The following is a 25,413-nucleotide window of genomic DNA, read 5'->3' as shown; positions in this document are numbered from 1 at the left end:
AAATTCACTTACCAGCTCGCCATCACGTCATAGACCTTGACGCTATCTGCTAAGGCCTACATAATTCTTTATAGCTACATATTAATTACAGTAAAAGCTCGGTAATCCGGATTTCACGGGACCGGAAAAAATGTCCAAATTAACTGAATGCCGAATTACCCAATGAACAGGAAAAACAACATTAAAATCAAGGTGGAGAAGCATACGTTTATTTGATGAAATATTTTGTAATGGTCGCCTGCGTTTTCGCGCAGATTCTGGCTGAAATTATAATTTTTCTTAACTCTTCCAAATGGCCAACAGCACACGAACTGTCGTAAGTGCTCAAGCAAATGTCCTCTAATATCAAAAGAGCCTCCGAGACTCCCCGTGAGGTGCGATGAGGTCGCAACATCATTAATAATTTCTTGATCGGGCAGGAGACCAGTCGTGGCGACACAATCACCAATCGCGTTGTAGTCGTGAAGGGTCATATCTGTGGGAAGGACAGCATCGAAGGTCGGGCAGTCATCGTCGGTGGACTCAGCTGACACCTCGTCGATGCCATCGTCAGCTACTGCCGCATGCTCGGGCCTCACATGTAAACACGGTCACAACGGGAAAAAAAAGAGAACTCCGCAAGAAGAGACGGTGCCGACCCAACACAAGGGAAAATGGCGTCGGAGGCGCAGTGGAGCGAAGAATTTATTAAGAAAGAAGACGCAGATTGTCGGTGAAGCTGCGATCGCCCCCACTAGTTGATGACGATGGCGATGTCAATCAGGTTTCGGTTTCGCTCCAGTGGTGCCAGCGCTGCTTTACTACACTTTTGTGTAGCGGCAGCCGTCAGCATTTGTCCGAATTAAGCGGTGCGGAGCTCAATTCTGACGAAGTAACGAAGTTTTGGTCCCATAGATTAACATGCACTTTGGCTGGGACCAGGGCTGGGCAAAGATACTTGGCCGATGCACAAAGGCCGATGCACAAAAATGTTCGCTTGAAAGTTTATTAACCCCGACCAATTTTGTTTCATTTATATGAAATGTCTGTTAGTATCTTTAAAGTTTTGTATTTCTTGCTGAAGGTATATTACTTTTGTTCCGAAACAACTTAATGGGGTTGCTTTAGCTGCTTACCATGACAGCTCTTTATACACTTCGCTGATAACGATTTTTGCTTGCCGCTTTTGTAATTGGGTAGAGTCGATGCTCTGCTTGTTGACCAGCTAGCGGGCTGCCATCTAATCACAAGAACTTCAATAAGAATCCTCCGCACAATGGTGCAAATACCGTTATGTTCTACCTTGCCCCTAAACCTATCACGGTTTTCGCAATACCCTATCACCGGACAGGTGTACATCAGCGAGAACACTGGTAGCGACATTGTTTGCGACGCATCTTGTTTACGTAGAGGACATTAAACTGTAATTACATTTATATTCTACTTATCTGCTGGCGTAAAGCGTTCGTTAGCGACGTACTCAGTAATGCGCGACCTTCTAACAATTTTTCTTGCATCAGAAAACACCTGCGGCCCAGAAAACGTATCAGACGTGTTCTATAGTTCGATGAAGTGCCGCAGGACACCGCCGCTATTCACACTATATCGCCGCCTAAGCTCTGATTACCTCGTGATTAGTAACAGTAAAAATATTTAGAGTAGACTAAAAAAGAAAAACAAATATAACTAAGTAAAATAGAAAAGCAGTTCTGTATCAAACACAGCGAATTAGTATACGAACACGATACAGGCGGCACTCCCAAGAGCTAAAATTAATTGTTGAGTTTAATGTCCCAAGGAACCATGATATGATGATAGGCACCATAGTGAAGGGCTCCGGAAATTTCGACCATGCGGTGTTATAAAATTCAAATATAAGCACACGGGCATCGAATTGCACCCGCCGCGACCTACGGGTTGGCAGTCAAGCACCATAACCACTAGACCACCGCGGCGGGTAACCCCTAATAGCCATGACAATTAGGCATTTAAGGTAAAACCACAGAAAATTCAGTGCCTATGTAAAATAGCCTAAACCGACTTGTTGGGACGCTCATTAGAAAAACGGAGCACTTCGTATAACAATGTTTCTCCAATCCCTTTGCTAACATCTTTGAGATGGCTCCTAATAATATACGTTATTATCATGAAAATTCAATTTCGCTATTTTACTAAGCAGTAATCAGAACTTTTGTTACTGTATACTCCAAGCACGCACAGATTATTATATATTTGATCTCAACGTCGCCTTGACATAACAGTAAACTTAAGTAGAATATACGTCTGTAAACAGTAGGAGAAATAATGCAGATAGCTAAAAGTAAGAATAAAGCAGAGAGCTTACGTTGCCAGCATGTTAAAGACATATTGCCGTAAGTAGAGCCGGAAAAGCAATACAGAGACATATGTATTGCATGGGATGGAGAAGGACAGCTTAGAAAGAACTTGAGCTAACAATCCAATTATGATTTTGAAAACTCATTGAATAAAAGAAAAGGAGACGTACGGCAGGATAGCTTCTGTTAAGTGAATGCTTCTTCTGTTAAATCCAGCATCGGCACCGGTGGTGCTGAAGCTGTTAGAATCTTATTTGCATATAAGTCAATCTCATAGCATGTAAGTCAAACTTGCATCAACGAAGTCCTTCAAATCGCCTATGTGTGAAAGTCATGAGACGCAAAGCAACCCTTTTTCTTGCATTCTTCAGACTTCCTAATGACGCACAACGCAAGAGAAACTTCGATAACACCACAGCGGCATCAGAATTTGTGCAAAAGACACCGCACGCATTGGAGTACGCGGCACAGTAGAGTAGCTAAGAGCCAAGTGCCATAGCACCGACACAACTAAAAAAAATTAAAAAAAAGAAGCCATGAAAACAAAATGTCGCCTGAGACGACGCTAGCGCCACCACGTGACTCTGCTCCCTCAATAGGGACGCTCAAAACTCATCACTTGCCCTCGCTGGAAAATTGGTGGAAAGATAAAATAATGCCATTGGCTTTTGTTTTAATCTGGTGGCTTAGTGGGAGCAGTATCAGCTTGAGAAGCGTAGTTCAAACAACGTTTATTGTTTCGCCCCGCGGTGTTGTGATCGCAGTACCTTGTATCTTAAGATACACGATACATTCTTCAATGTATCGGAAATACAGATACTGATACACGTCTTGCGAGACGTATCGCGATACAGATACAAGATACCCAAAGGGTATCTAAGATAGTATCTAAAGGGACCGACAACTGCCCTGAACATGAAATGAGATGACTGCACTGATGGAAAGATTGTCCGTCCCATTGACTCAAACCAACCCTGTTTATCTCGTGAGAGGTGGACTTATATTTTTATTTCTTCACTGAAAGTCACGAAAAATGACCTTTGGCGCCTCTAGCGGCAAAATCATAAACGGTCCGATGAAGACGGTCACGTGGCCATTGATTGGTGTATGCGTTCGATGACTTTTCTGTTAGTACTGAAATATTGTTCATTTCTTTATATTAAGAGACATTACTCCATAAAAATGTACATAGAGGCCTGCGTTAGTTGTATGCAACAAAGTGGCGCTGCCTTCGCTTGGCGTAATGATCCCATGCCGGGACAAGCCATCCATGACACAGGCGCAGGCAACCTTGGGCGCAGGCGCACACAGCGCTGTACAAATACCGAGAAGGTGTATAAAGCCACATCATCTCATTGTAACAGCTTGCTATTTTCAAAAATGGTTGGAAAGCTCAAAATAAAGGTGGTTAAGCATAGCTACAGTAACTCCTGTGAAAGCAGAACAATGACAGCTTTCACAAGGGCTAGCGGCATCGCTATCAATTCTCAGCGTTGCTGGAGCAAGCCTTCATGCATATTTGGAGTCTTTCAGATCGAAAAATACTGCTTATAAAATAACTACGTGCTTTTCGGATAAACCACTGCAGCTACAAACACTACGAAGGATAAGCTTCCTGTCGCGCCGTAAAAAACTGGGTCGAGAAAAATCAGTTGACGGTATCTAAGATACATGTATCTTCGATACTGCCCAGCACTGGCCGGGACCAAGAGAGCCGTCCGAATTATCCGAATTAATGGGTGTCGAATTAACGAGCTTTTACTGTACCTTCTTTTCTAGGCAACCAGAGACATAACATGGCATGTTTCGGAAAATCTTATTGAGCCAATGCGGTCAAAATATTTAAAAAGAGCAACTGTGTAATAGATGATATTACACCGACATTCTGCTGTTGAGGTTCTGGGACGAAATTCAAATATGAAACTTAGATCTTCATTGTTTTGCAGTGCCTCCGGGATTGGCCAACCTTTCACCAACAACTATGTCATGTGATGAGTGAGTGAGTACAACTTTGTTACACCCGCGCCACCCGGCTACTCCCACGTGGGGACCGGCAGGTCTAGCCTAACTCTCCAGATCTCAAGAGAACGGTGATGTTGTACTCATAGGCCAAGGCTCCAATGATGTAGTCTGGTTGATTTACTGATTAGATATACAGTCCAGCACAGGAAGTGGTGATCACTAACAGCCTTAAACAGTCCGTCATACAGGAAAGAACGGAACCTTCTAATGATGAGCGTATGATCATGAAATGAACAACAACAGAGTTCTCTAATAATAATTTATCAGTCTGAACTGTTTTCGTGTTTGACTTTAGTGTCCTTTCAATGCACAGCAGAGAGCTCATTTTGGAGGCAGACCAATTTCATCCGCATAATTCTGCTGCACATTTAGGAATGTAGATTTCTTGGCACCAATTTTTTTTTTTCACAGTGCACATAGCATTTAAAAACAATTTTTCTCAAAGCACAGCTTCATTTCATCAACGGCAGCCTTGCGCAGGCGAAGAACATACCTTGAGCTTCTTGGCATAATTGCTCACTTCTTTGACTCTGCAGGAACAGATTTTTCGCTGCTCGGCGGCAGCCTTCCGACGCTCTGCATCCAGGTCAATGGCTTCCCTTTGGAGTCGCTGAAAGAGAAATGCATGGTATGTGACCTGAGCCGAAACTGCGTGCGATGAGACACGCAATATTACAGTGCAGCACTCTGCAAAGCACAACAAAACTAATAGGCGCTCATGCAGTTAACAGGAATTTGCAAGACTTCGAGAGTAGTGCTAAAGCTTCAGTCTCATAAAGAAGAAACCATAACAGTCTGCCTTCTGAAGACAGACATCTTCAAGCAGCGTGACAGCTGCAAAGCCATAGGTATTAAAACGCGAGTTGATACATTTTGCTCTTCTTTCCAAGTTGAGCAGAACTAATACCCACAATTAGCACTCAATTAGCCGAAATCAGTCACCTACTACATATTTCTTTTTCGTGATAGAGTCCACTTTTAGTAATCCCCTGTCAATGTAAAAGATAATGCAACTAACCTGGAGGGCACTGCGTTTCTGTTCCAACACAACGCTGAGCTGCTTAATGTGAGACAGCTCACCAATAAGCCGTTTCTGCAAGAAATGAAAGTGTGGTGTGAATTAATGGAACAAGAGATCGATGCTCCTACTGATATTTTCATTGTTGGAGACGTGCTCCCTGTAATTGCCAGTGCACTCTGTGAAAATCACAGTAAAGGCATGTTGCACAATTAGTAATAGTATTAACAAGGGAAATACACCAAAATTGAGGTCACGTGTGATGACTGTGCGTCACTGCAACTCTCAGAAGATGCAACACATTTGCTCAAAGGACCTTACCATGTAAAAAAGTTTTAGCATGACAACCCTCGCACTTTGTAGTGCAAAATATAAATCATTGCAACCACTTCTTTTATGTTGGAGATACACAGATGGCAATGCAATAGTATGCTTGCAGCCCTAATGGGTTTCGTGTATGCACTAATATAGAAATAGGGAAGCACGTAAGCCATTTCCGATTGCAGAGCCAGAATAAGTGTAACAAGAACAATATTAACAAAATACTGCACTTATTCGAACCAATGTGGCAGCTTGGGCTGGTTGGTGTGCCATTGTAAGTAAAGATTTTAAAAAGCACGAAAAAAATAAGTGAGAAGGAACACAGAGCACTGCTTCTTCCTTCTAGCAAAATAAAACTAACAAAATAAGCGTAAATGAAACACAATTTGTTATTGCACACAAAAGTTATATGCATGAATCACAATGACTATCAAGCTTACTTTTGCCATTCTCAGTTCTTCAAGTTGTTGCTGCAGAGTCCTGTCCTTTGCATTCAGTTTCTTCACTTCAGCTATTCTTGCAGCAATCTCTTCAGCAAGGGCCTGTGAATGGAGTTAATAACGATGCATACAAGCTTCCATGGCAGCCACACAAGATCACAATGTGTGGAATAACAAAAAGAATGCCCCAAAGAGTGAAATTATGTACAAACACTGATAAAAGGGATCGGCTCATGCCACCTGAAGGCATCTGTGCTTTTACCAGAGCCCCTCGTAATGAAAAATAACACCACCATTACATTTATTAGAGAAACCGCATTGACAAGACTTAACAGGACCATACTTCAGTGTTTCACCAATCAACCTGCCTGAAATTAGATGAAAGTTACATTTAGAGAGGTAAAAGACTGCCGCGTACGGCACTTGCATTTGTCATGCTCTCACACCTGTAAGTGATAGCTCTACAGTCTTTGTCAAAAGTTTCAAAGTCACTTTGCGAGTGACAATATTTGCTTCAGGGCTTCGCAGCAGGGCTCCAGTAGCACATCTCGCATTCAAATATGAGTTCTGCCGTTTTTGAATGTAGTATACTAATGCAAAAGCGAAGTTCACACATTGCTGCTCTCACCTGCTTGTCTTTCTCCAGCTTGTTCAAATTGGTAACGTCCACAGACATGGTCAACAGGCGGGGTGCACTGAAGACAGATTGAATGGACAAGAAATAAAATAAAAGTTCACAGATAAACAACCTAACAAATGAAATAAATCTGGACAACTAGTTCAGAAGAAAAACATTGCCGGTGTTCACTATCCTCCATGTAAGGAGAGCTCATTAAAACCTGGTCTAAGCCCATTTCCAACACTGTAGCACAAGGCTTACATGTAAATAGTGGTGCACCGCACTAAGGTTATGCAAGAGGAAATGTAAAGTGTTGCTCTTTAATGCACATAAATACAGTCGAACACGGATAGAGAAGGACGCAGTCACGGTCATTGCCATCGTGTGAGCCACTGCTGCTGCTCGCCGTCGGAACGGGTGCCGGTGGTCGTGAACCCAATCTTGAACCGCCTCCTCAATGGCAGGGTATCATCCAGACTTGGGTTTGCGAAAGGAACGGCGTGTAGCAGCACACGCGAAGATCTTGGTCCTTTGTTTTCTCCATTCCTTCACGCACTTTTCCGACACATCAAACTTGCGCCCTGCTTCAACGTTGCTTTCCGACTCTGCGTAGAGGATCGCTTGCCTCTTGAAAGCAGCGCTGTATTGTTGCCGGCATAGCGGTGGCATCTTGGTGTCCGTTTGGCAGCGTCGCAAATCGCGCACACCACTGCTCGCAAGCGAAGTGAAATACAGAAATGGCGAACAGGCGTGAGTGCAAAAAGACGCGAAGACGCTTGTGGGCGCATGTGACTGGTCATGTGGTTTAGTTCCCCGCGAAGTGTTGCCAGCCCACACGGCGCTGCCAGCTTTTCTTTGGAACGCCGATGGTTTGTCAATGAATCGTTTCTATTGTATGAAAACAAGACTGCTGGGCGCATCGCAAGGTAAATTCCTCTTTATTCATAGAGCATTGTTCGCCCTCTATCAAAGGTTTGAAATGCTGCTTTCCAGACCGTGTTTCCCAAGCAGTCGCATTAATGCCGCGCGGTGGTGATTTTTAAACGCGCTCCGTAGTTTCGCCTCACGTGGTTTCGCTTTAGTTTCGCGATCGTCGTGGCAGATCGCAAAAATGTCCAGCTCCGAAAGCGGTGCGCGCGTTGGGAGATAGCTGTTGCCGCGACTCCGCTGCTTCCGCGGCTGATGTTATCGATGCGTCGAATAGCAGGAAATCCGAGGACGACTACCTTTCGTCAGACCCCACAGATAAGTCGACTTTACGATTCCGCGTATAGGTCAACCCCCGAACTTTGGAAGGTCATTTTATTTATATATATATATAAAAAAAATCGCCGACTTATAATCGGCAATATACGGTAATGAAAAAACTTTGGGTGCCATGTGCCAATTCCTGGTCCCGATATTGCTGCAAATCCGCGAAAACGACGGCCCTTAAGCACAAGGCAATGCAATGTAGCAATACTAATGAGTGACAGGTGAAGCACCCCAGCCTCGCTGCTGCCAATGCAAAAAAGAAAAAGAGGTCTCGTGCAGGGGTGTAGCCAGGGGGGGGGGGGGGGGTTGGGGGGTTCAAACCCCCCGAAAATTTTCAATTTTGCTTGCGTATATACAGGGTGTCCCAGCTATCACGCAGCACGATATAAAAAAAGAGGAAAGGCGTTACGCGAATCAAACCTACAGCATATTGTTCCTAGTACACTAGAGTAGCCACTGCTATTTTTTTCGTTATTGAGGTTTAATTAATTAGTCATAATTATACTTCTAACTCGAGAAGTACTCGCCTAATTGTCAAAATGTCAATGAGGCGTATGTAGGCATGTTCAAATGGCATCTAACTGCGCTACTTTCAACAACGTGCTAATTGCGCGCTCATTTTTTCCGGCTGATAAAGAAAGCCCGCTAAATATGAAAAATAACATGACTACGCTCCCACCCGCAAAGGAAACCAGCGCCCTCAAATAAGCTTACTGCAAACAACCGCTTTGCCTGTTGCCTGTTGCGAAAGACAGCGTTCTGCATTTTGGCAAGGGTACAGGTCGGGCGCCAGCGATATGCGTGCAATTTCGCTCGGATTCATTCCGTTCGATAGTACGCCGCAATCATCCATATCACGCCGCAATCATCCATATCTCACGGCCGACTGTTCTCATTGATAACGCGGCAGGTGTTCTGATTACGGCCTGACTCTGTAAAGCCAAGCGGTGCGTTTCTAGGCTGGGGAGTGGCAGATAGGGCGATGCGTTTTTTTTTTCTTTCTGCATTTTTTCCTTGATACTGTCTGCCTCATAGGGAGCCTGTTTCAGGGCGCTGGTTCCTGACGTGCGCAACACTCTAGTCACGTGTCACTTTTCATATTTCGCGGGCTTTCTTGATCAAGCGGAAAAAATGAGCGCGCAATTAGCACGTTGTTGAAAGTAGCGCAGTTAGATGCCATTTGAACATGCCTACATACGCCTCACTGACATTTTGACTATTAGGCGAGTACTTGTCGAGTTAGAAATATAATTATGACTAATTAATTAAACCTCATTAACGAAAAAAATAGCAGTGGCCACTCTAGTGTACTAGGAACAATATGCTGTAGGTTTTATTCGCGTAACGCCGTTCCTCTTTTTTTAAATCGTGCTGCGTGACAGCTGGGACACCCTGTATACAGTCAACGTCCGATTTTTCGGACTCCCTCGGGACCGCGAAATCGTCCGAAAAATCGAGCAGTCCGAAAAAACAAATTCATGCTTTTTTTATTCCGCTCAAGCGGTCAAATCGCCACAGCCACGTCCGAAATAGATTTAATGCCTCCCAGTACAATTATCAGGCATTTTGGTGCGCGCCCAGGCTCTCGCAAATACATTCGGCACCTGCCGCGAACTCCGCTTAACTACGTACGTGCCAACCGCCACTTTTGCATCTCGTGGTGAGCGCCGCTGATAACAGCAAAGCACGGAATAGATTACGGCTATCTCGCATGAAGCGTTTGTAAACGATGACGCGGAACACAAAGACTGTGGCGGAAGAGTGGACGACTTGTCCTGCTTTCCCCGATGCGTGTGCACATGTAAACGGTGCGCACACACATCGCCGAATCGCCGCCGATACGCAGCATTTGCTGCCATGTCAAGCCGATCGTTTCTAGTTGTGTGCAGCACGTCGCCAACTAAGCTGACGCCGTCAGTTTACTGTTGCTGTATCGTACGCACGCATTTATCATTAAAGGGTTCGCGATGCGCACTTAGTTCCTGACCGCACATGGGCACGGCAATGGCGAACTGGTTTCGTCTGTGAAGGCAACGCGTCTATGCGGCGCACTTAGCGGTCTTGCACAAAGGGGCAGCAGAAATGGCGGCGTGGCGCATTTGGGTTCTCACCTACTAAATGCGTGCAGTACGCATGCAACTGAGCTAGGCCACATGCACTACCGAGCAGTTAACTGAAGATGCTTATCGTAGGGGTTGTCAGCGATTAAGCCGTACTGGCGCGTTTGCCTGCTGCCGCCATCACGCCTCCGGCATTTCCGCTGCTTATGCGCAACATCGCCGCACGGCGCCACGATAGCGGCCCCTTTGAATTTTTGGTCTGCTTCACCCCATAACGCTTCGGCATTGCGGCAAAGCTGACTTTCGGACTCTGCTACTGTCTCGAACAGATTGACTCACGAAAGCGCTAGTTCGAACCTACGAGATGATAGACGCGGCAGAGGTGGGGGCTTCAAATAATGCCTTTCGGACCTGCAATTTGGGCAGAAAGTCCAAAAAATCGGACGCGGAATAGCTGCAGCGTCCGAATTTTCGAGCATGTCCGGAAAATCGGGCGTCCGAAAAATCGGCAGTTGACTGTACACGCACACATACAAACGCACGCACGAACACACATAAAGTATGGTTAACCCCCCCCCCCCCCCGGAAAAAATTTCTGGCTACGCCCCTGGTCTCGTGGTAAGCTGAAATGTGTTCTTGCGGAAAAGACGACGTGCTTCACTGCAACACAGCGGTGACGCGCACGCAGCATGTCGCATGCTTCTCGCAACGTCAGCGTGTCATGATTTACCCATTCTTTCTGGGAAAAGAAAAAATAATAAAGGGCGGTCAGATGGAATTCGCGATGTATGCGAACCTGCGATTGGCGGTTGCTCCGGCAATTTGCGCACTTGCACTGTTGGCGGAGGAGTTCTTGCCTGCAACGCCTACTTCGAAAACTCAGTTCGAAAACTTCAATGATCATGCTTTCCAGCCAGAACACATTGTGAATTCCGTCAAACTGGCCATTATTAAATTTTTTTTTTACCAGAAAGAATGGGTGAATGGTCGCATCAGACCCGCTGAAGCTGCGAGGAGCAAGTGACATGCCGCCCACGAATCACTTTTCCGCAGGTGCACACTTCAGGAGACCACAAGACCCTCCTTTTCTTTTCCTTTTTTCATTTCTGCACTGGCAGCAGCAAGGCCCGCCGTTTCCCCGTATTTGTGGCAAAATTTGGACCGGGTATTGCTGGAAAACATAGCCCTTCGAGCCGCATACTAGCAGGCACAGCAAACAGCCACCTCTGATTACTTTCAGTAATTCAAAGTTCCTTGCCTCCCGCTTTTTGTATGTTTTCTTAATTCGAAAACCCTCTTAATTCGAAGATTTTTCACAGCCCCAGTGACTTTGAATTAACAAGGTTTTACTGTACTACTTCAGAGGCTTTGGAATTGTCAATTCTGCTTACTTCAGAGACTAATAAAAATAAATTTGGTGAAAGAACGCATCATCTGGTATATGATCACGAGCACTACCACAATGGGACAATGCAAATACTATCACTTCTTTTTTTACATTTGTTTGCAATATGCAACACACCATCTTTCAACCCCTTTAAACTTTTCGAAAGAGAATTTTCTTTTTGCTAAACTTGACACAATGTTCCTAAAATTGTAGAATGAGCCTAAATTCATATACTCACAGAAAATTTGATATGACTGGCAGGTATGCACATTTGTTTTTGAAGGAACGTAAAGAGAACAAACTTAACAGACTACATAGCTGGAAGTCTTAATAAAGAATTTGTGAACTCAAAGAATATTAAGTTTGCTTATATCCAAAGTCACAAAAAAATGCACAGGAAAGAAAGCAATGCTTACGACAACTCCGAGGACATAGTTGTGGTTCGTGAAGGATCATACTGTGACACTCTGACGGTGTACTGAAACATGAAACAAAACGTGTAAGTGACGAACAAGAAAGCTTTGTTAAGATACCCACTATTACCCTTTGCTTCAATATATATAGGCCCAATGCTTTAAAACTGAAGCTAGATATATTGAATCTGAAGGTGACCGCAAAATTTGATATACAATAGACTCTCGGTGAGACAAATTTCGGATTCATACGAATTCATAAAATTCCCCGGCCAAATCCCATTGTGTCCAATGGGCCAAAATTTAAATGTTCCGAACATTTAAAAAGTGCTTATGACAGGTGATACAACTTTGAAACCGAAACTGTTGAGCGAGGGCTGAGAGCAGCGCGTCCCAGAAGCTTCGGAAGTACGCGCGAAGCCAGTGCACAGTCAGAGCTGTGGTTATTGCTTGCCACAAACACTGAGGACGAAACCGCGGTCGCTACTTGCGGGATCACCAACGATGCGGCTCCGAAGGTACGCAGTTAACGCAGCAGTAGGTTAAAGGTGATAAAGTCGTAAAAAGGCACAAAGCATTTCTGCATGCCTCGTTATTCGCTTATGACTATGGTGGAGCGAACTTTGGCGCTTTGTTTTCAGTTGGCCTCAAGCGAAACTTGGACGCACGTGTTTGCGGCAGCCAGCTGCACCGTTCCTTATTGGTCCGTTTGCGTATGTCCCGGAAAGACATACGCAAGTTCTTTCAACAGAAATAAATGTTTTGTGCATATATTGTGGTTTGAAAACAGATTCTGTTAATTTTTTGATCATACAAAATTTCGGGTGACACGAACATTTTCGCTCCCCCTTGAGATACGTATCACTGAGATTCTACTGTAGCCATAATTCAAAATACAAAGTACAATACCTTTCTGAAGCTTACCTAAAAAAAACTGCTCATCCCTCTTAAAGGGGCCATGAAGCACCCCTTGGGCTTGTTGAAAAAAGACATCCTGCGGAAAGCTGACACAGCTATGAACTGCCCTGCCAAATATTGCAGTCGTGTGCGTCGCGTAAAGGCTACAAGCGGAACGCGAAGTTGCTGTTTTCTCAGGTGCCCTCTTTTCAAACAGAGGCCGGTTCTCACTCACGTCGGTTGACGTCGCGACCTGCATTGCCGCGTCGCAAAAGACATAGCATCCTCATTGGCCGATAGCCGACGTAAATCGAGAGTGGCGTTCGGATCAGATTCGCTTCTTGCCACGGGGTGCCGCCACTTGCCGGCGCCACACTCCTCAGTACACGGTAGCCGCACTCGCGCACGCGAATCACAGCGGGAGAGCGATCGTGTTTCATGACGCGCGCTGACGTAACTTCTTTCCCCCGTGCCATCCCTCCCTGTGTAGCTTCCAGTGCGCTCGTTGGCATGAGAAGAGAGAGAAAGCGCTGAAAGCATGCGCCAAACCCCCGTAACTCCGCTCATTCTTGACGGATTCGAGAAATTTTTGCGGCAATCGATTCGGGAGGCAGTAAACTCTGATACTGAGGTCATTAGATCATTACTTGGAAAAGTGTTTCATGACCCCTTTAAGATTGTGAAAGTGGGAATTTACTTATTTCTCCAAGATCACATCATAAAACTAAAGTTTTACCAATTATGCATTCTTCATTCGCAACTTTTTAGGGACAGGGCATATTGGACTGGGTGGCCTTCCATCATCTTGAAGGAGCATAGCGGTTCTCTTTCCAGTAATGAATGGCTTGGGATCATCGCAAACACACAAGCAACGGCTACCAGTGGTACGCTTCACTGCACAGCGTCATCTCTCTCCGCTATTAGCATACTTTACCGCGGCATGCGGCTATGTTGCGGTGAAGCCTGCAAAAGCAGGCTCATCATTATGAAACACAAGTTCCCTGCTATGCAGGCTAACCATAATCAGACGATCTGTTGTCAAATTGACAGAAGTCCTCTTTTAACTTTGTTTGACTTTACTGGATGCATCCCATACCTAAATATCTTCTAGACCCAATAATATTAGAGACCTGAGTGCTAATGCTTATGCTTGATTTGATTCTTCTACATAAGACACGTATTTCTTTTTTAACTTTTGCAACATATCATGTATTCATTGTATCATGAACTTGAGTGCTTTTCATAACTCAGAAATGAGGAAACTGAGTGCCAAAGTATTATGTTGCTGTTCAAGTACGTATTGATTTGTTATTTCCCATGACTGACACTTCACTTATGTACTTTGCCTTGGTAACATATGCTTTGTATTTTGATAACCACTGTTCAAGTTTGAGTGTACCTGCATTTTCATGTTTGACATTTCATTAGTGTAACTCTTGTTGGAGCACCCAGTTTGTATTTTTGACAACTTAATGATAATAATATCTGGGTTTTAACGTCCCAAAGTATTTTTGACAACTTATTGTGATACCCAGTTTGTTGTCATGCCTAACAACTCACCCTGTAATGGCCTCATAGCCAACAGTATTATGAATATAATAATAATTGTTGGGGTTTAACGTCCCAAAACCAAGACATGATTATGAGAGACGCCGTAGTGGAGGGCTCCGGAAATTTCGACCACCTGGGGTTTTTTTAATGTGCACCTAAATCGAAGTACACCTGCTTTAAGCATTTTCGTCTCCAATGAAAATGCAGCCACCGCGGCCGGGATTCGATCCCACGAAATGCGGGTCAGCAGTCGAGCACCATAACCACTAGACTACCGTGGCGGGTAACAGTATCATAAATAATACCTATTTACAGGATCATAAGTCTAATCGAATGTAGGTCGACCCCCTCAAACTTGCACGGAAAGAAAAAAAAAAGAAAAAAGAACCAATATAAATGGAGTTAGGACGGGTGCTGACTCCATTGTTCGAGTCAGCGCCCGTCCTGTTAAGCATTTCTCTGTCCTGTCCACGTAAAAGGTAGCGCTGGAATATTTGAAGAATGTATCACCAACTAGCCCCGAAACATGTTTTGTAAAGGCAATAAAAAAAAAAACTCGAATTTCAGTGTGCAAAGGTGGCTTCACGGCAGTGCTTCATAGCTATGCAGAGAAGCTAGCTTTGCAGCAGTACGAGGGGATAATTTTTTAGACAATTTTCCATGAATTGTTGCTAAAAGTGCAGGTTATACACGAGAAAATACGGCATATATTACAGGTAGAGCTGGAACGCAAACGTAATGTCGTAAGCATGCTACAACGTCCCTGATTTCTCGTTTCTCCTGCTGTAACTTTGGATTTCAAATTCAGATAAAATGTGTCAACCTACAATCGTGTAAATGTGGTATTACCATAACAGCCCCATTAATAAGTTATACGGGTACACACTGCCTAAAGTTCATGGAAAAGAGAGCTCGGCACTGAAGAGCTGGAGGGAAGCAAACAAAAATATGGCTGACCAGGTTGTCTCTGGTGAAGAATCGCCGAATTCCCATTTGCCGCACTTCGGCCAGGCAGTCCTCGGTGCGTGTGTCACCAACAGGGATGTCGTGCACTCGGTACCGCTTGCACAGGTAGCGCATCACTCCATCAGGGGCGGAGAACAGAGACTGGATGTAAGCTCGGAAGCCACAGCGGCTGATGTAATGAGAAAACAAAATGGAGATTAATGGACGAGTCTGCTCCTAAAGCTTTTTTACAGATAGTTGAATCCCGATATATCGAATCTGAAGGGGATCACAAAAGAGTTCTACATACAGAAAATTTGATATATAAAATGTTTTGTGTATCGAAAATATATTCAAGGTGTTTTTACAACTGTCCGATATACAGAATAATTCCTTATTATTTAGGTTCGATATATGCGGGTTCTACTGTACTGCATTTATTCAATTATAAAGCGAGAGCGTAGTCGTAGTACATAAGAAAAAGAAAATAAACTATGCACACAAATATACGGTGATATCACTGGGAATGTGCGAAATACTGAATAAATGGAAATCTGAAAAAAAAAAAATTCTACATGTGGATTTACTACTAAGACAAGAAATCTTCTGACTTTGCAAGTGGCAACAAAAGCTTAAGATTGCAGAGCTATGCATGAGTTTATATGCGATGGCGTCGGTGTACATAAGACCACTGCCATACCGTCCCCACGGACACTGGTAAGTGCAGACAAAGTTTGCATTAAATTTTAACCACCTGGCAACCAGGAGACGTTTCCTGCTTTCTGCGAGCAGAACTATTGCATGTTCACAACTTTCATCGTGCGGCCCACTTCTCACGCTAACTGCAGCTTGCATTACAATTTGAAGTCGTGCTACATTAGATTAAATATGGTATTTGTGACCAGTCGCATAGTCTCTGCGAATCGTCAGTATAAGTGAGCCTTTACTGCAGTGAATAACAATGCATTATTGTGCTCGAGCCCAATCAGTGTTGAATTGCTCTATCGCGATTGGCTCACTTGTGAAAGCTGTAGAAAGGAGTCAATCTGTCAACCAAATACAGTGTAACTTCGATTATACGTCCCCCGGTCCTGCGACGACCCGCGTTTTACGACGAATTGGCTTGGTCCCGGCAAAACCCCCATAGAAATAATGTATTAAAAACCTCAATTGTACGACGCAATTTTACGCCGGCCCCGCCTCGTACGATGCTTCGCTGGAATGTCCGAGAAAAAAAAAGACCTACGATGACGCGGGCTGGCACGCAAACACACTGCGGCCGGGCGAAAAAAGTCGGGAAACCGAGGAACCGAGTTCGTATCCGCGCTGCCACCACAGGGCCTCTTCAATTTTTCGACACGCGGTCGGCCATAGCTAGCCAGAGCCAACGTTGGCCGGAGCCAGCCGGAGCGCATTCGTTTTGTCGCATTGCACTGCGCACTTCCGTTGTCGCCTTTTTTTTTCTCTCTCTTCTTTTGGATGGTTTTGTAGTGACCGTTGTGAGCAGATAACATGGCAGATAATTTCGAGCTCGCTTTCTAGTATACGATAACTTTCACTAGATTTCGTGTCGTTATACCGGACGTGTTGAACGGCGATTGTTGAGCCAATGTTTGCGACAGCCGCGGGAACCGGAACTCGCCGCTGTCTAGCTACCAGAGGGCTGGGGCGTTTTAGCCGCTCGCGATTGGTCGAAGCTTGCAAATCGAATAGGCCTGCTGCCGTGCTGCCATTCAGCCATTCCTTCATGTGTTTGCCTCATCGGTTGGTTGTGCTGCGCCGCAGCTGCTGTGTCCATGTGCAAAATTTTCTGTGTTCGGACATTGGTGTGCGAGGAAGCTTTCGAATTCTTGGTTGCGAGTGCTGCGTCTCGCAATGTCGCGGAACCGAAAACCGCTGACGCTCGGAGAAAAGCTTCGCATAATCGAGGAAGCAGAGAAGCGGAACGGAGCAACAAAGGCCAGCATTGCCCGCGACCTGAACATTCCCGAGTCGTCGCTAAAAACGATCCTCGTGAAGAAGGACAGCATCCTACTAAATGCGGCAAAGTTCGGCCTGAACACGAAGGCCGCGAAAGATGGCAAATATGCTGCCATGGAGAAGGCCCTCGTTGAGTGGTTGCATCAGGCCCGCAGTTCAGGAATCGCCATGGATGGCGCAATTTTGAAGGAGAAGGCTGAGACAGTTGCATTGCGCTGCGGCATTGACGACTTTAAAGCCTCCAATGGCTGGTTGGATCGCTTTAAAAAACGCAGTGGAGTTGTGTACAGCCGCTGCTGTGGAGAGAGCGCGTCAGTCAGCTCCGACACTGTAGAAAAGTGGACTGCATTGCTGCCGGAATTGATACGGGAATACAAGCCGTCCGACGTGTTCAACGCGGACGAAACTGGATTATTTTATAATATGCAGCCAGAACAGACATTGGCATTCAAAGGAGAGAGCTGTCACGGGGGTAAGCGAAGCAAAGAGCGTCTTACTGTATTGCTTTGCGCTAATGAAGACGGCTCTGAAAAGCTTCCTGCCCTCGTGATCGGCAAGTTTGAGAAGCCGCGATGCTTCAAGAATTTGAAAAGGCTGCCGTGCCAGTACACGTTCAACCGGAAAGCCTGGATGACGGCTGCTATGTTTTCTACATATCTGCAGCAGCTGGACTCCAAAATGGGGGCTAAGAACAGAAAGATTCTTCTTCTGCTTGACAATGCGCCATGCCATTCATCAGATATGTCGCATTTGAGAAATGTGAAAGTTGTATTTCTGCCCCCCAATTGCACTAGCCAGCTGCAGCCACTTGACGCTGGCGTCATCAAGTGCATGAAACAGAAATATCGGAAGTTTCTGGTGCAGCGTCGGCTGGCGGGCATGGAACGCAAGCAGTTGGATAAGAAGCTTTCTGTGCTTGATGCAATGCACTACATTGCTAGTGCATGGGACGCAGTCACGCCAGAAACTATCGCCAACTCCTTCAGGCACTGCAGCTTTAATAGAAGTGGTGCTTGTTCTACCAGTGAAGCTGCACTGCCTGTTGACGATGAACCAGAGTTCGGCAGCCTGAAGCTGCCTGGATCTTTCGCGGACTATGTTGGTGCCGACGACGACGTTGCAGTGTGCAGTGAAGTGTCGCTGGATGACATTATCGAAACTGTGCGTCCCGACACTGCGGGAACTTCCGACGAGGAAGAGATGGACGACGCTGCAGAGGCTAGCGTGTCCGTTCCGACTTACGCGGACGTGTTATGCTACGTCGACCACATTCGGCGGTTTGCTTGCGCACGCGATGAGATCGGCGACTTGCTGCCAGATGTTGCAGCTATCGAAAGAAAGCTGATGCGTTGTGGCTGGGCAAACTCTCAGAAGAAAATCACAGATTTTTTTAAAAGGTGAGAAATAAAGGTTCGTTCACACCTCCGATAAAATGCGTGGTTGTCATTTTTTCAATTAATTTAATCTACGTTCCTCAGAGCAGCGTAGGTTTGTGCCGCGGACTTTCTTAGGCATTATGTGCCCGCTGTTGTGGGGCAAAAATGACCGTCACTGCCTATATTCTCGGTTTTTCGATTATACGACGCCCGGATTATACGACGATTTTGCGCGGTCCCCTTAAAGTCGTATAATCGAAGTTCCACTGTATGATCCCAGTAAGCCTCAAATAAAATCGAAAATGCACCGTGTAACACTGATATTATCGCTGCGATTTGCACTCCCACATAAACTCTGGATTGCTATAGATGTGGTGTTGCCACTATGTTGCCATGCGCACTCCTTTTTGTATTTCTATGTAACCGGTCCGTTACATGTCTAACCATTGCCTTTCGCAAACCGCGCCTGAATGTCTGGGAAGCTTCCAGATTATTTTAGAATTGCCCGATAGGCTTGAGCGTGCAAGCGTGAACAGTTGAGTTTATGCAGGAACTAGCGTGGCCACCAGTGATAAGACTCAAATGTTCGATGCCGCATTATAAATGCCGACACACCTAACCGCAGATCCGATTACTCGACAGCCGACGAGTGTCTTCGCCGCAATCAGTGTAGAGCATGAATTGCTTCTACATTGGCTTTTCACTTTCCGGGCACAAGTTCGCCCAGATTAAGAGTTTTGTCTTGAGCACACCGACTGCTGCCTTCGTCAACGTCACGACCATGTGGCAATATTAGAACAGTTATTGAACTTATGAGGAGGAGGAGAAGGAGGAAATGTGGTGAGGTCAAACAGCCTTGGATACAATGCTGGTGTGACTGATGCTAAGTACAGTTAAACCCCTTTATAAGAGACACTGATATAAGAGACACGTGGGGTATAAGAGACACCAGTGTGCTACATGAAAGTAAGGGTTGATAGGAAAATGCATAACTTAGTACCCTGCTTATAAGAGACACCTCATATAACAGGCAAGAATTTCTCCCCCATGAGTGCCTCTTATAAAGGGGTTCAACTGTATTCTAGAAAAAAAAAAAACTTTCCTTATACAGTATAGACCGCTTATAACGTAAGTCGCCGGAGTCGCGAATATCCGCACTATAAGCGGTACCGCACTATAACCAAAACAACCTTCTTCAAAGGCTGCACTTGCGCAAAATGTGTTGAGCATGTAGCCTCGCGTGTCCGATAATCGACATATGCGATTTGGGGCGCTTACAACCGAATGTTCAAAAATTAACCGCCAAAGACCCGCATTGCCAACGAAATGAACACGGGGGAAAAAAGCAAACAAAACAAAGTGCCATCGCGGAAATTCGCGGACTACGTTTCAGGCCACCTCGACTCCTCGAGGTATGCGCATTACACAGAAACCATGTCGAATCGCGACCGAAATTTCACGTGCTGAGCGGTACCGATCGTTCGATTTCACGGGCGCGCACGCGATGTCCAAGACATTGCAATCGAATCCGGAACCACCATTCGAGAGTTGCATGTGCCAACCACGCCCTCGTTTTCGTTAACGATATGATTCTCTTCCCTTCAAGTGCAGCCATTGCAAAAAGTTTCGTTGATTCCGCACCAAACGGAAACTTTTATCGCCCGCGACCGCTACCGAAAAGCAACCAACGTTGATTAGGCCTAGCGTGCAGTTCAGCACGTTGTCGCGGGAAGTTTGTCCAAGACAACATGCAGATCGGACGTCGAAAAGATCGCACTCAAGCACTAACCCAAGAACAGCGCGCGTGATACGAAGTTTGTGTTCGCGGCCGGGAGATCAACGGCGACAAAAGCCCGCCAAGCTCGTTTAAGTTCGCGCACTGGCAGAAAAGGCGAAAGCTCGCGTCATGTAGCCGCAAAATTTTCACTTTGCGGACGAGGTAGCAAACGCGATATCTGTAGCAAGTGTGATAACGACGACGCTTTTCCCGACAGGAAACTTACTTTAAAGCGCACTTGATGAGGACGCGATCGTACGTTCCACGCGGAACGCGCTGCCGGCAAGCGGCCGCGGAGCGTTGCCGCCGCCGGTGCAAAGGCTACTCTGTCGCCTAGGCAACCACCATCCTTCCCCACTCGGCGAGCCCGCACAGCGCTGCCGCGGTCTTTTCCCTCCCTCCACCCCTCGTTCGTTCACTGTGCGTACCCTCGGCCTTTGTAACGACCTTGTCGCTCCCTCCCCAGCGGCGTACCTCCTTTGAGAACCGCACTCGCTACCGCGTTTGTCAGAAATATTTTCCCGCAACCGCATTATAAACGGTATCTCATCTTGGGGGACTGCACAATAAGCGGTATGCGTATACATGCGGTTCTATGGGAGGGTAAACGGGAGTCGAAAAAGACCGCATTATAACCGGTCCTGCACTATATGCGGTTACGTTATAAGTGGTCTGCACTGTACAGTCAACGACCGATTTTTCGGACTCCCTGGGGACCTCAAAATCGTCCGAAAAATCGGGCAGTCTGAAAAAACAAATTCATGTTTCTTTATTCCACTCAAGCAGTCAAATCGCCATAGCCACGTCCGAAATAGCTTTTATGCCTCCCAGTACAATTATCAGGCATTTTGGCGCGCCCCCAGGCTCTCGCAAATACATTCGGTACCTGCCGCGAACCCCGCTTAACTGCGTGCGTGCTAACCACCACTTTTGCATCTCGTGATGAGCGCCGCTGATAACAGCAAAGAGCGGAATAGATTACGGCTCTCTCGCGTGAAGCGTTTGAAGACGATGACGCGGAACACAAAGTCTGTGGCGGAAAATCCGACGACTTGTCCGGCTTTCCTCGATGCGTGTGCACATGTAAACGGTGCGCACACACATCGCCGTATCTCCGCCGATACGCAGCATTTTCTGCCATGTCAAGCCGATCGTTTCTAGTTGTATGCAGCACATCGCCAACTAAGTTGACACTGCCACTGTATTGTTGCTGTATCGTACGCACGCAATAATAATAATAATAATAATAATAATAATAATAATAATAATAATAATAATAATAATAATAATAATTTGTATCTGCACAACAATGTGAGCCCTCCGGTGACGTGCGAGGCTAGACAGAAAGGAAAGATCCTTACGCGCGTGCGTCTGCTAGCCCGTCACTGAAAGGCAGGGTTCGTGATGCGCACTTTGTTCCTGACTGCACGCGGGCGCGGCAATGGCGAGCTGGTTTCGTCCATGAAGGCAACGCGTCCGTTGTGGCACACGTAGCGGTCTCGCACAAAGAGGCAGCAGGAATGGCGGCGTGGCGCATTTGGGTTCTCGCCTATTAAATGCGTGCAGTATGCATGCAACTACGCTAGGCCACATGCACTACCTAGCAGTTAACTGAAGATTCTTATCGTAAGGGTTGTCAGCGATTAAGCCGTACTGGCTCAAGTGCCAGCTGCCAGCAGAAATCCGCTGCTTATCCATAACATCGCCGCACGGCGCCGCGATAGCGGCCCCTTTGAATTTCTGGTCTGCTTCACTCCATAACGCTTCGGCATTGCGGCAAAGCTGACTTTCGGACTCTGCTACTGTCGCAAACAGATAGACTCGCAAAAGCGCTGGTTCGAACCTACGAGATGGTAGACGCAGCAGTGGCGGGGGCTTCAAATAACGCCTTTCGGACCTGCAATTTGGGCAGAAAGTCCGAAAAATCGGACGTGGAATAGTTTCAGCGTCCGAAATTTTGGACATTCTAATACATTGATGTCTATGGGGCTGGTGTCGGTGCCGCGAAAGCGTCCGAATTTTCGAGCATGTCAGGAAAATCGGGCGTCCGAAAAATCGGCAGTTCACTGTATTCAAATAAATGTGGTAGATTTGAATGGAACTTCCATTTTTAACGTATGTTGATAGGTTGCATTCATAAAACCACATTTAACAAATTGAATCACACTTAGGTCCCTTTGAAAGAAAAAAAAAAAAATCCTGTAGTGCCCTACCTTTCAACACCGCTAAATGTTTCCCCCCAAGAACAGAATTTTATTTTTTAACTCAATCCAACATTAATCAAATTGCAACCAGAGCCCAAAATTCGTAAGCTTTATGGGAACCCCATGACGAATGTTAATTACGTAGTGCTTATACTTCACATGCGCCACCACGTAGGACCTCACCTGATCTCAGAAAGTGGTCTACGTGGCTTGAAGGACTCCAAGCTCTCCGATGGAACGACAACTCCATTTACTCGGAGGTTCCGGGTGTCCCTGACGGTTCCCAAAAATGAATTGAGGTCTTCCGGGTATTCGGCCACAAAGGCCAGCAGATCTTTCACGGGAATCTGTGTCTCCACATACTTGGCATCACTTGCGTTCAGTAAGTCAATCTGCAATTTCATCAAGGGTTTCTCATGCCTACTGTATCGAATTCAAATACCTTCGAAGAAAAGCCGCAACACTATCAGGGCTGTATGAAAAGTGAATATCAAGGCCATATCGAATACGAGTCGAATAGGTCAAAGAATCGAATCGACCACATAACACCTTTTGGATAATGAACAGCCTTTTTTATGTAGTAAAACCTAGTAAAAACACGTTTTCTTAAAGCATTCTTAAAGGGCCCCTAAACCACCTCTGATAATTTTTTAACATCTCACGTAAACGTGCGCAATGAGTTCAGAATGCGGTCACAATAAACAATGCCACATGCGGCAGCACTATGAGCAGCGGGTTCACCACAAATTCCAAGAAACAATCCCTTCTCCTCTCCGGGCCTTTCGGTAATCCCCAGTGTTGGCTGTGACATCAACATTTGGTCTGGTCATGTCATCCACAAAAGAAACCTGTTTGCTCGCAATGGCTCGCAGATCGACGCGCTCACCGCTCTTCCTCCTCACATGGCAAGGAGGAGCACACGGCCAGGAGGAGAGACGAGCCAGCCAGTGAGTGGAGCTGAGTGAAGGAGCGGGGGCCACTTCTGTATCACCAAACGCGTGCAGCTCAGCCATTATGGCGCCGTTACGAAAGATTCTGTTGTTGAAGAGTCGCGCATGACTGCAGCACCACAACTAAATTTCAAGCTCTGGGTAGTTTAGGGGCCCTACAAGAGGTTGAAAGAAAAGAAGTGGTGAATGGGCAAGGAAAGAGAGTGGCCATTATGCGAGTTTTGGTTTCAAAAGGGAGATAAGCAAGTGACTGTTCTTCCAGGTCCACCAGACAACAAAGAATCAAGGTGACAAGAAAGGTGATCCTGCCTGAGTCATGATGGGAGGATAGATCTTTCCTTTGAAGCGGCCTTCGTTCTGCTGCAACCAGACAGTTGCTTCGTAGGCATCTCGGCTTCGCCGCCTCAGCAATTCCAGTCTCTGGTTCGACAGGTCATTGAGCCGCTTGATCTCCTGCACGACCGCTGTGATACGGTAGGAGAAAAAAAGCAATCATAACTATTCATCATCTCCAGTCGTTATACTCTGTTTTATACGCATAGGAAGTAACCTACGGAGGCTAGACATCTCTCACTGTCTACATCCAAAAAGAAAACAAACAAAAAGCAAAACAGCTTTGAATCATGTGAAAGATAGGTACTATAGGCATGAGTCATTTACCGCATTTCCTTGCTTATAACCCGCACAAACATGTTTTTTTTTAATTTGGAGCTAAAGTTAGAACGAAGAACGCAAATTTGGGTTTGCAAAGGTGGCTTCACAGCAGTGATTCAAAAGCTATGCAAAAAAGCTAGCTTTGCAGCAATACACGGGGTTAATATTTAAAAAATTTTCAACAAATCATTGTTAAAGGTGTGGGTTATATGCAAGAAAATATAGTATTCAAGTAGTATTTATGTAGCAATTTATTTAAGAGAAAGGTAATGTCTTTGCTAACAGCGTTAATGCACTCTTTCTCTGAGAAGTAACCTAACCATCCAAGATCACCAAATTTATGAACCACGAAGGAAGTGCAACACAAAATCATTACCATTGCTTTCACGCTGCTTATCCCTGATGAAGTTATCGGCCGTAGCCTTCTCGTTGCTGACGCTGCTGATGTCCCTGTTACACGCTTGTATTTGATCTTGCAGTTCTTTAATCTTTGCCTGCAAGCAACAGACATCGAGGAAGCTGAGAATGCTGAACAATGTACGTCAGCTGCAAGAAAATTGCACGCTGTCTCCTGTCAATAACTGATGAGACTGACCTCAACATCTTCTCTCGATGATTCGGCAACTTCTCGCTCAAATCCAGCAATTTCATCAACATACTTCTTCATCCTGAATAGAAGAAAACACAGAACACAGCTATCACTTCTGTGAACATTTAATGCCTAAGGGCACAGCCCAAATGTTGGGCAGTCCAGAGAAAAGAAAATTGCAAGTCTTAGTCAGTGTATTCATAATAGTTTATATGCATGTGGCATGTCTTGTGCAGATATGTATTTCACGCATCATTTACCATTAATTTGCTGCCACAACCTAAGAAGTCCGCAAATTTTCAATGACCCAGCAGGGAACTTGGACACAATATATTGAGCAAAGCAGAATCATTTCTTGATTAAAACAGACTTCACATCCCCATTAACTTGAAGTTAAAACAAAACAAAATTCTATTGGGTATTCAATTGGAAAGGTACTATTTGGTATTTGCACACCCCTATTTTTTTAGGACTATTGAATTGGGAAATATCAATGCAGGTGACTGCAGTAGCTGTGAGCAGCATCGGATTCCTTGATGTCGATATAGCTTGGTGTAAGCTGCTTGAAGCAAAACAAATACAGCCGAACCCGTTTACAACGAACTCGAAAGTGTCGCGAAAAGTGGTCGTTATATCAGTAG

The 25,413-nt window shown here is 45.5% G+C and overlaps 1 protein-coding gene across 1 annotated transcript in view; it reads right to left on the bottom strand.

Annotated features, from left to right (window-relative positions):
- The window catches only part of LOC119390043 (structural maintenance of chromosomes protein 5), a 54,511-nt gene that overhangs the window by 12,016 nt on the left and 17,082 nt on the right, over positions 1-25,413 (bottom strand). Inside the window, exons 9-18 of the mRNA XM_037657562.2 lie at positions 24,779-24,851; positions 24,560-24,677; positions 23,839-23,993; positions 22,763-22,971; positions 15,255-15,432; positions 11,853-11,914; positions 6,745-6,811; positions 6,117-6,218; positions 5,356-5,430; positions 4,831-4,947 (exon numbers count right to left, since the gene is read on the bottom strand). Of these exons, the coding sequence (XP_037513490.1) occupies positions 4,831-4,947; positions 5,356-5,430; positions 6,117-6,218; positions 6,745-6,811; positions 11,853-11,914; positions 15,255-15,432; positions 22,763-22,971; positions 23,839-23,993; positions 24,560-24,677; positions 24,779-24,851 (1,156 nt within the window). The remainder of the gene's footprint in view (positions 1-4,830; positions 4,948-5,355; positions 5,431-6,116; positions 6,219-6,744; positions 6,812-11,852; positions 11,915-15,254; positions 15,433-22,762; positions 22,972-23,838; positions 23,994-24,559; positions 24,678-24,778; positions 24,852-25,413) is intronic.

Source organism: Rhipicephalus sanguineus, chromosome 4, assembly GCF_013339695.2.
Source record: "Rhipicephalus sanguineus isolate Rsan-2018 chromosome 4, BIME_Rsan_1.4, whole genome shotgun sequence".
NCBI classification, from domain to species: Eukaryota; Metazoa; Arthropoda; class Arachnida; order Ixodida; family Ixodidae; genus Rhipicephalus; species Rhipicephalus sanguineus.
This window is presented reverse-complemented; position numbering and strand designations above follow the sequence as displayed.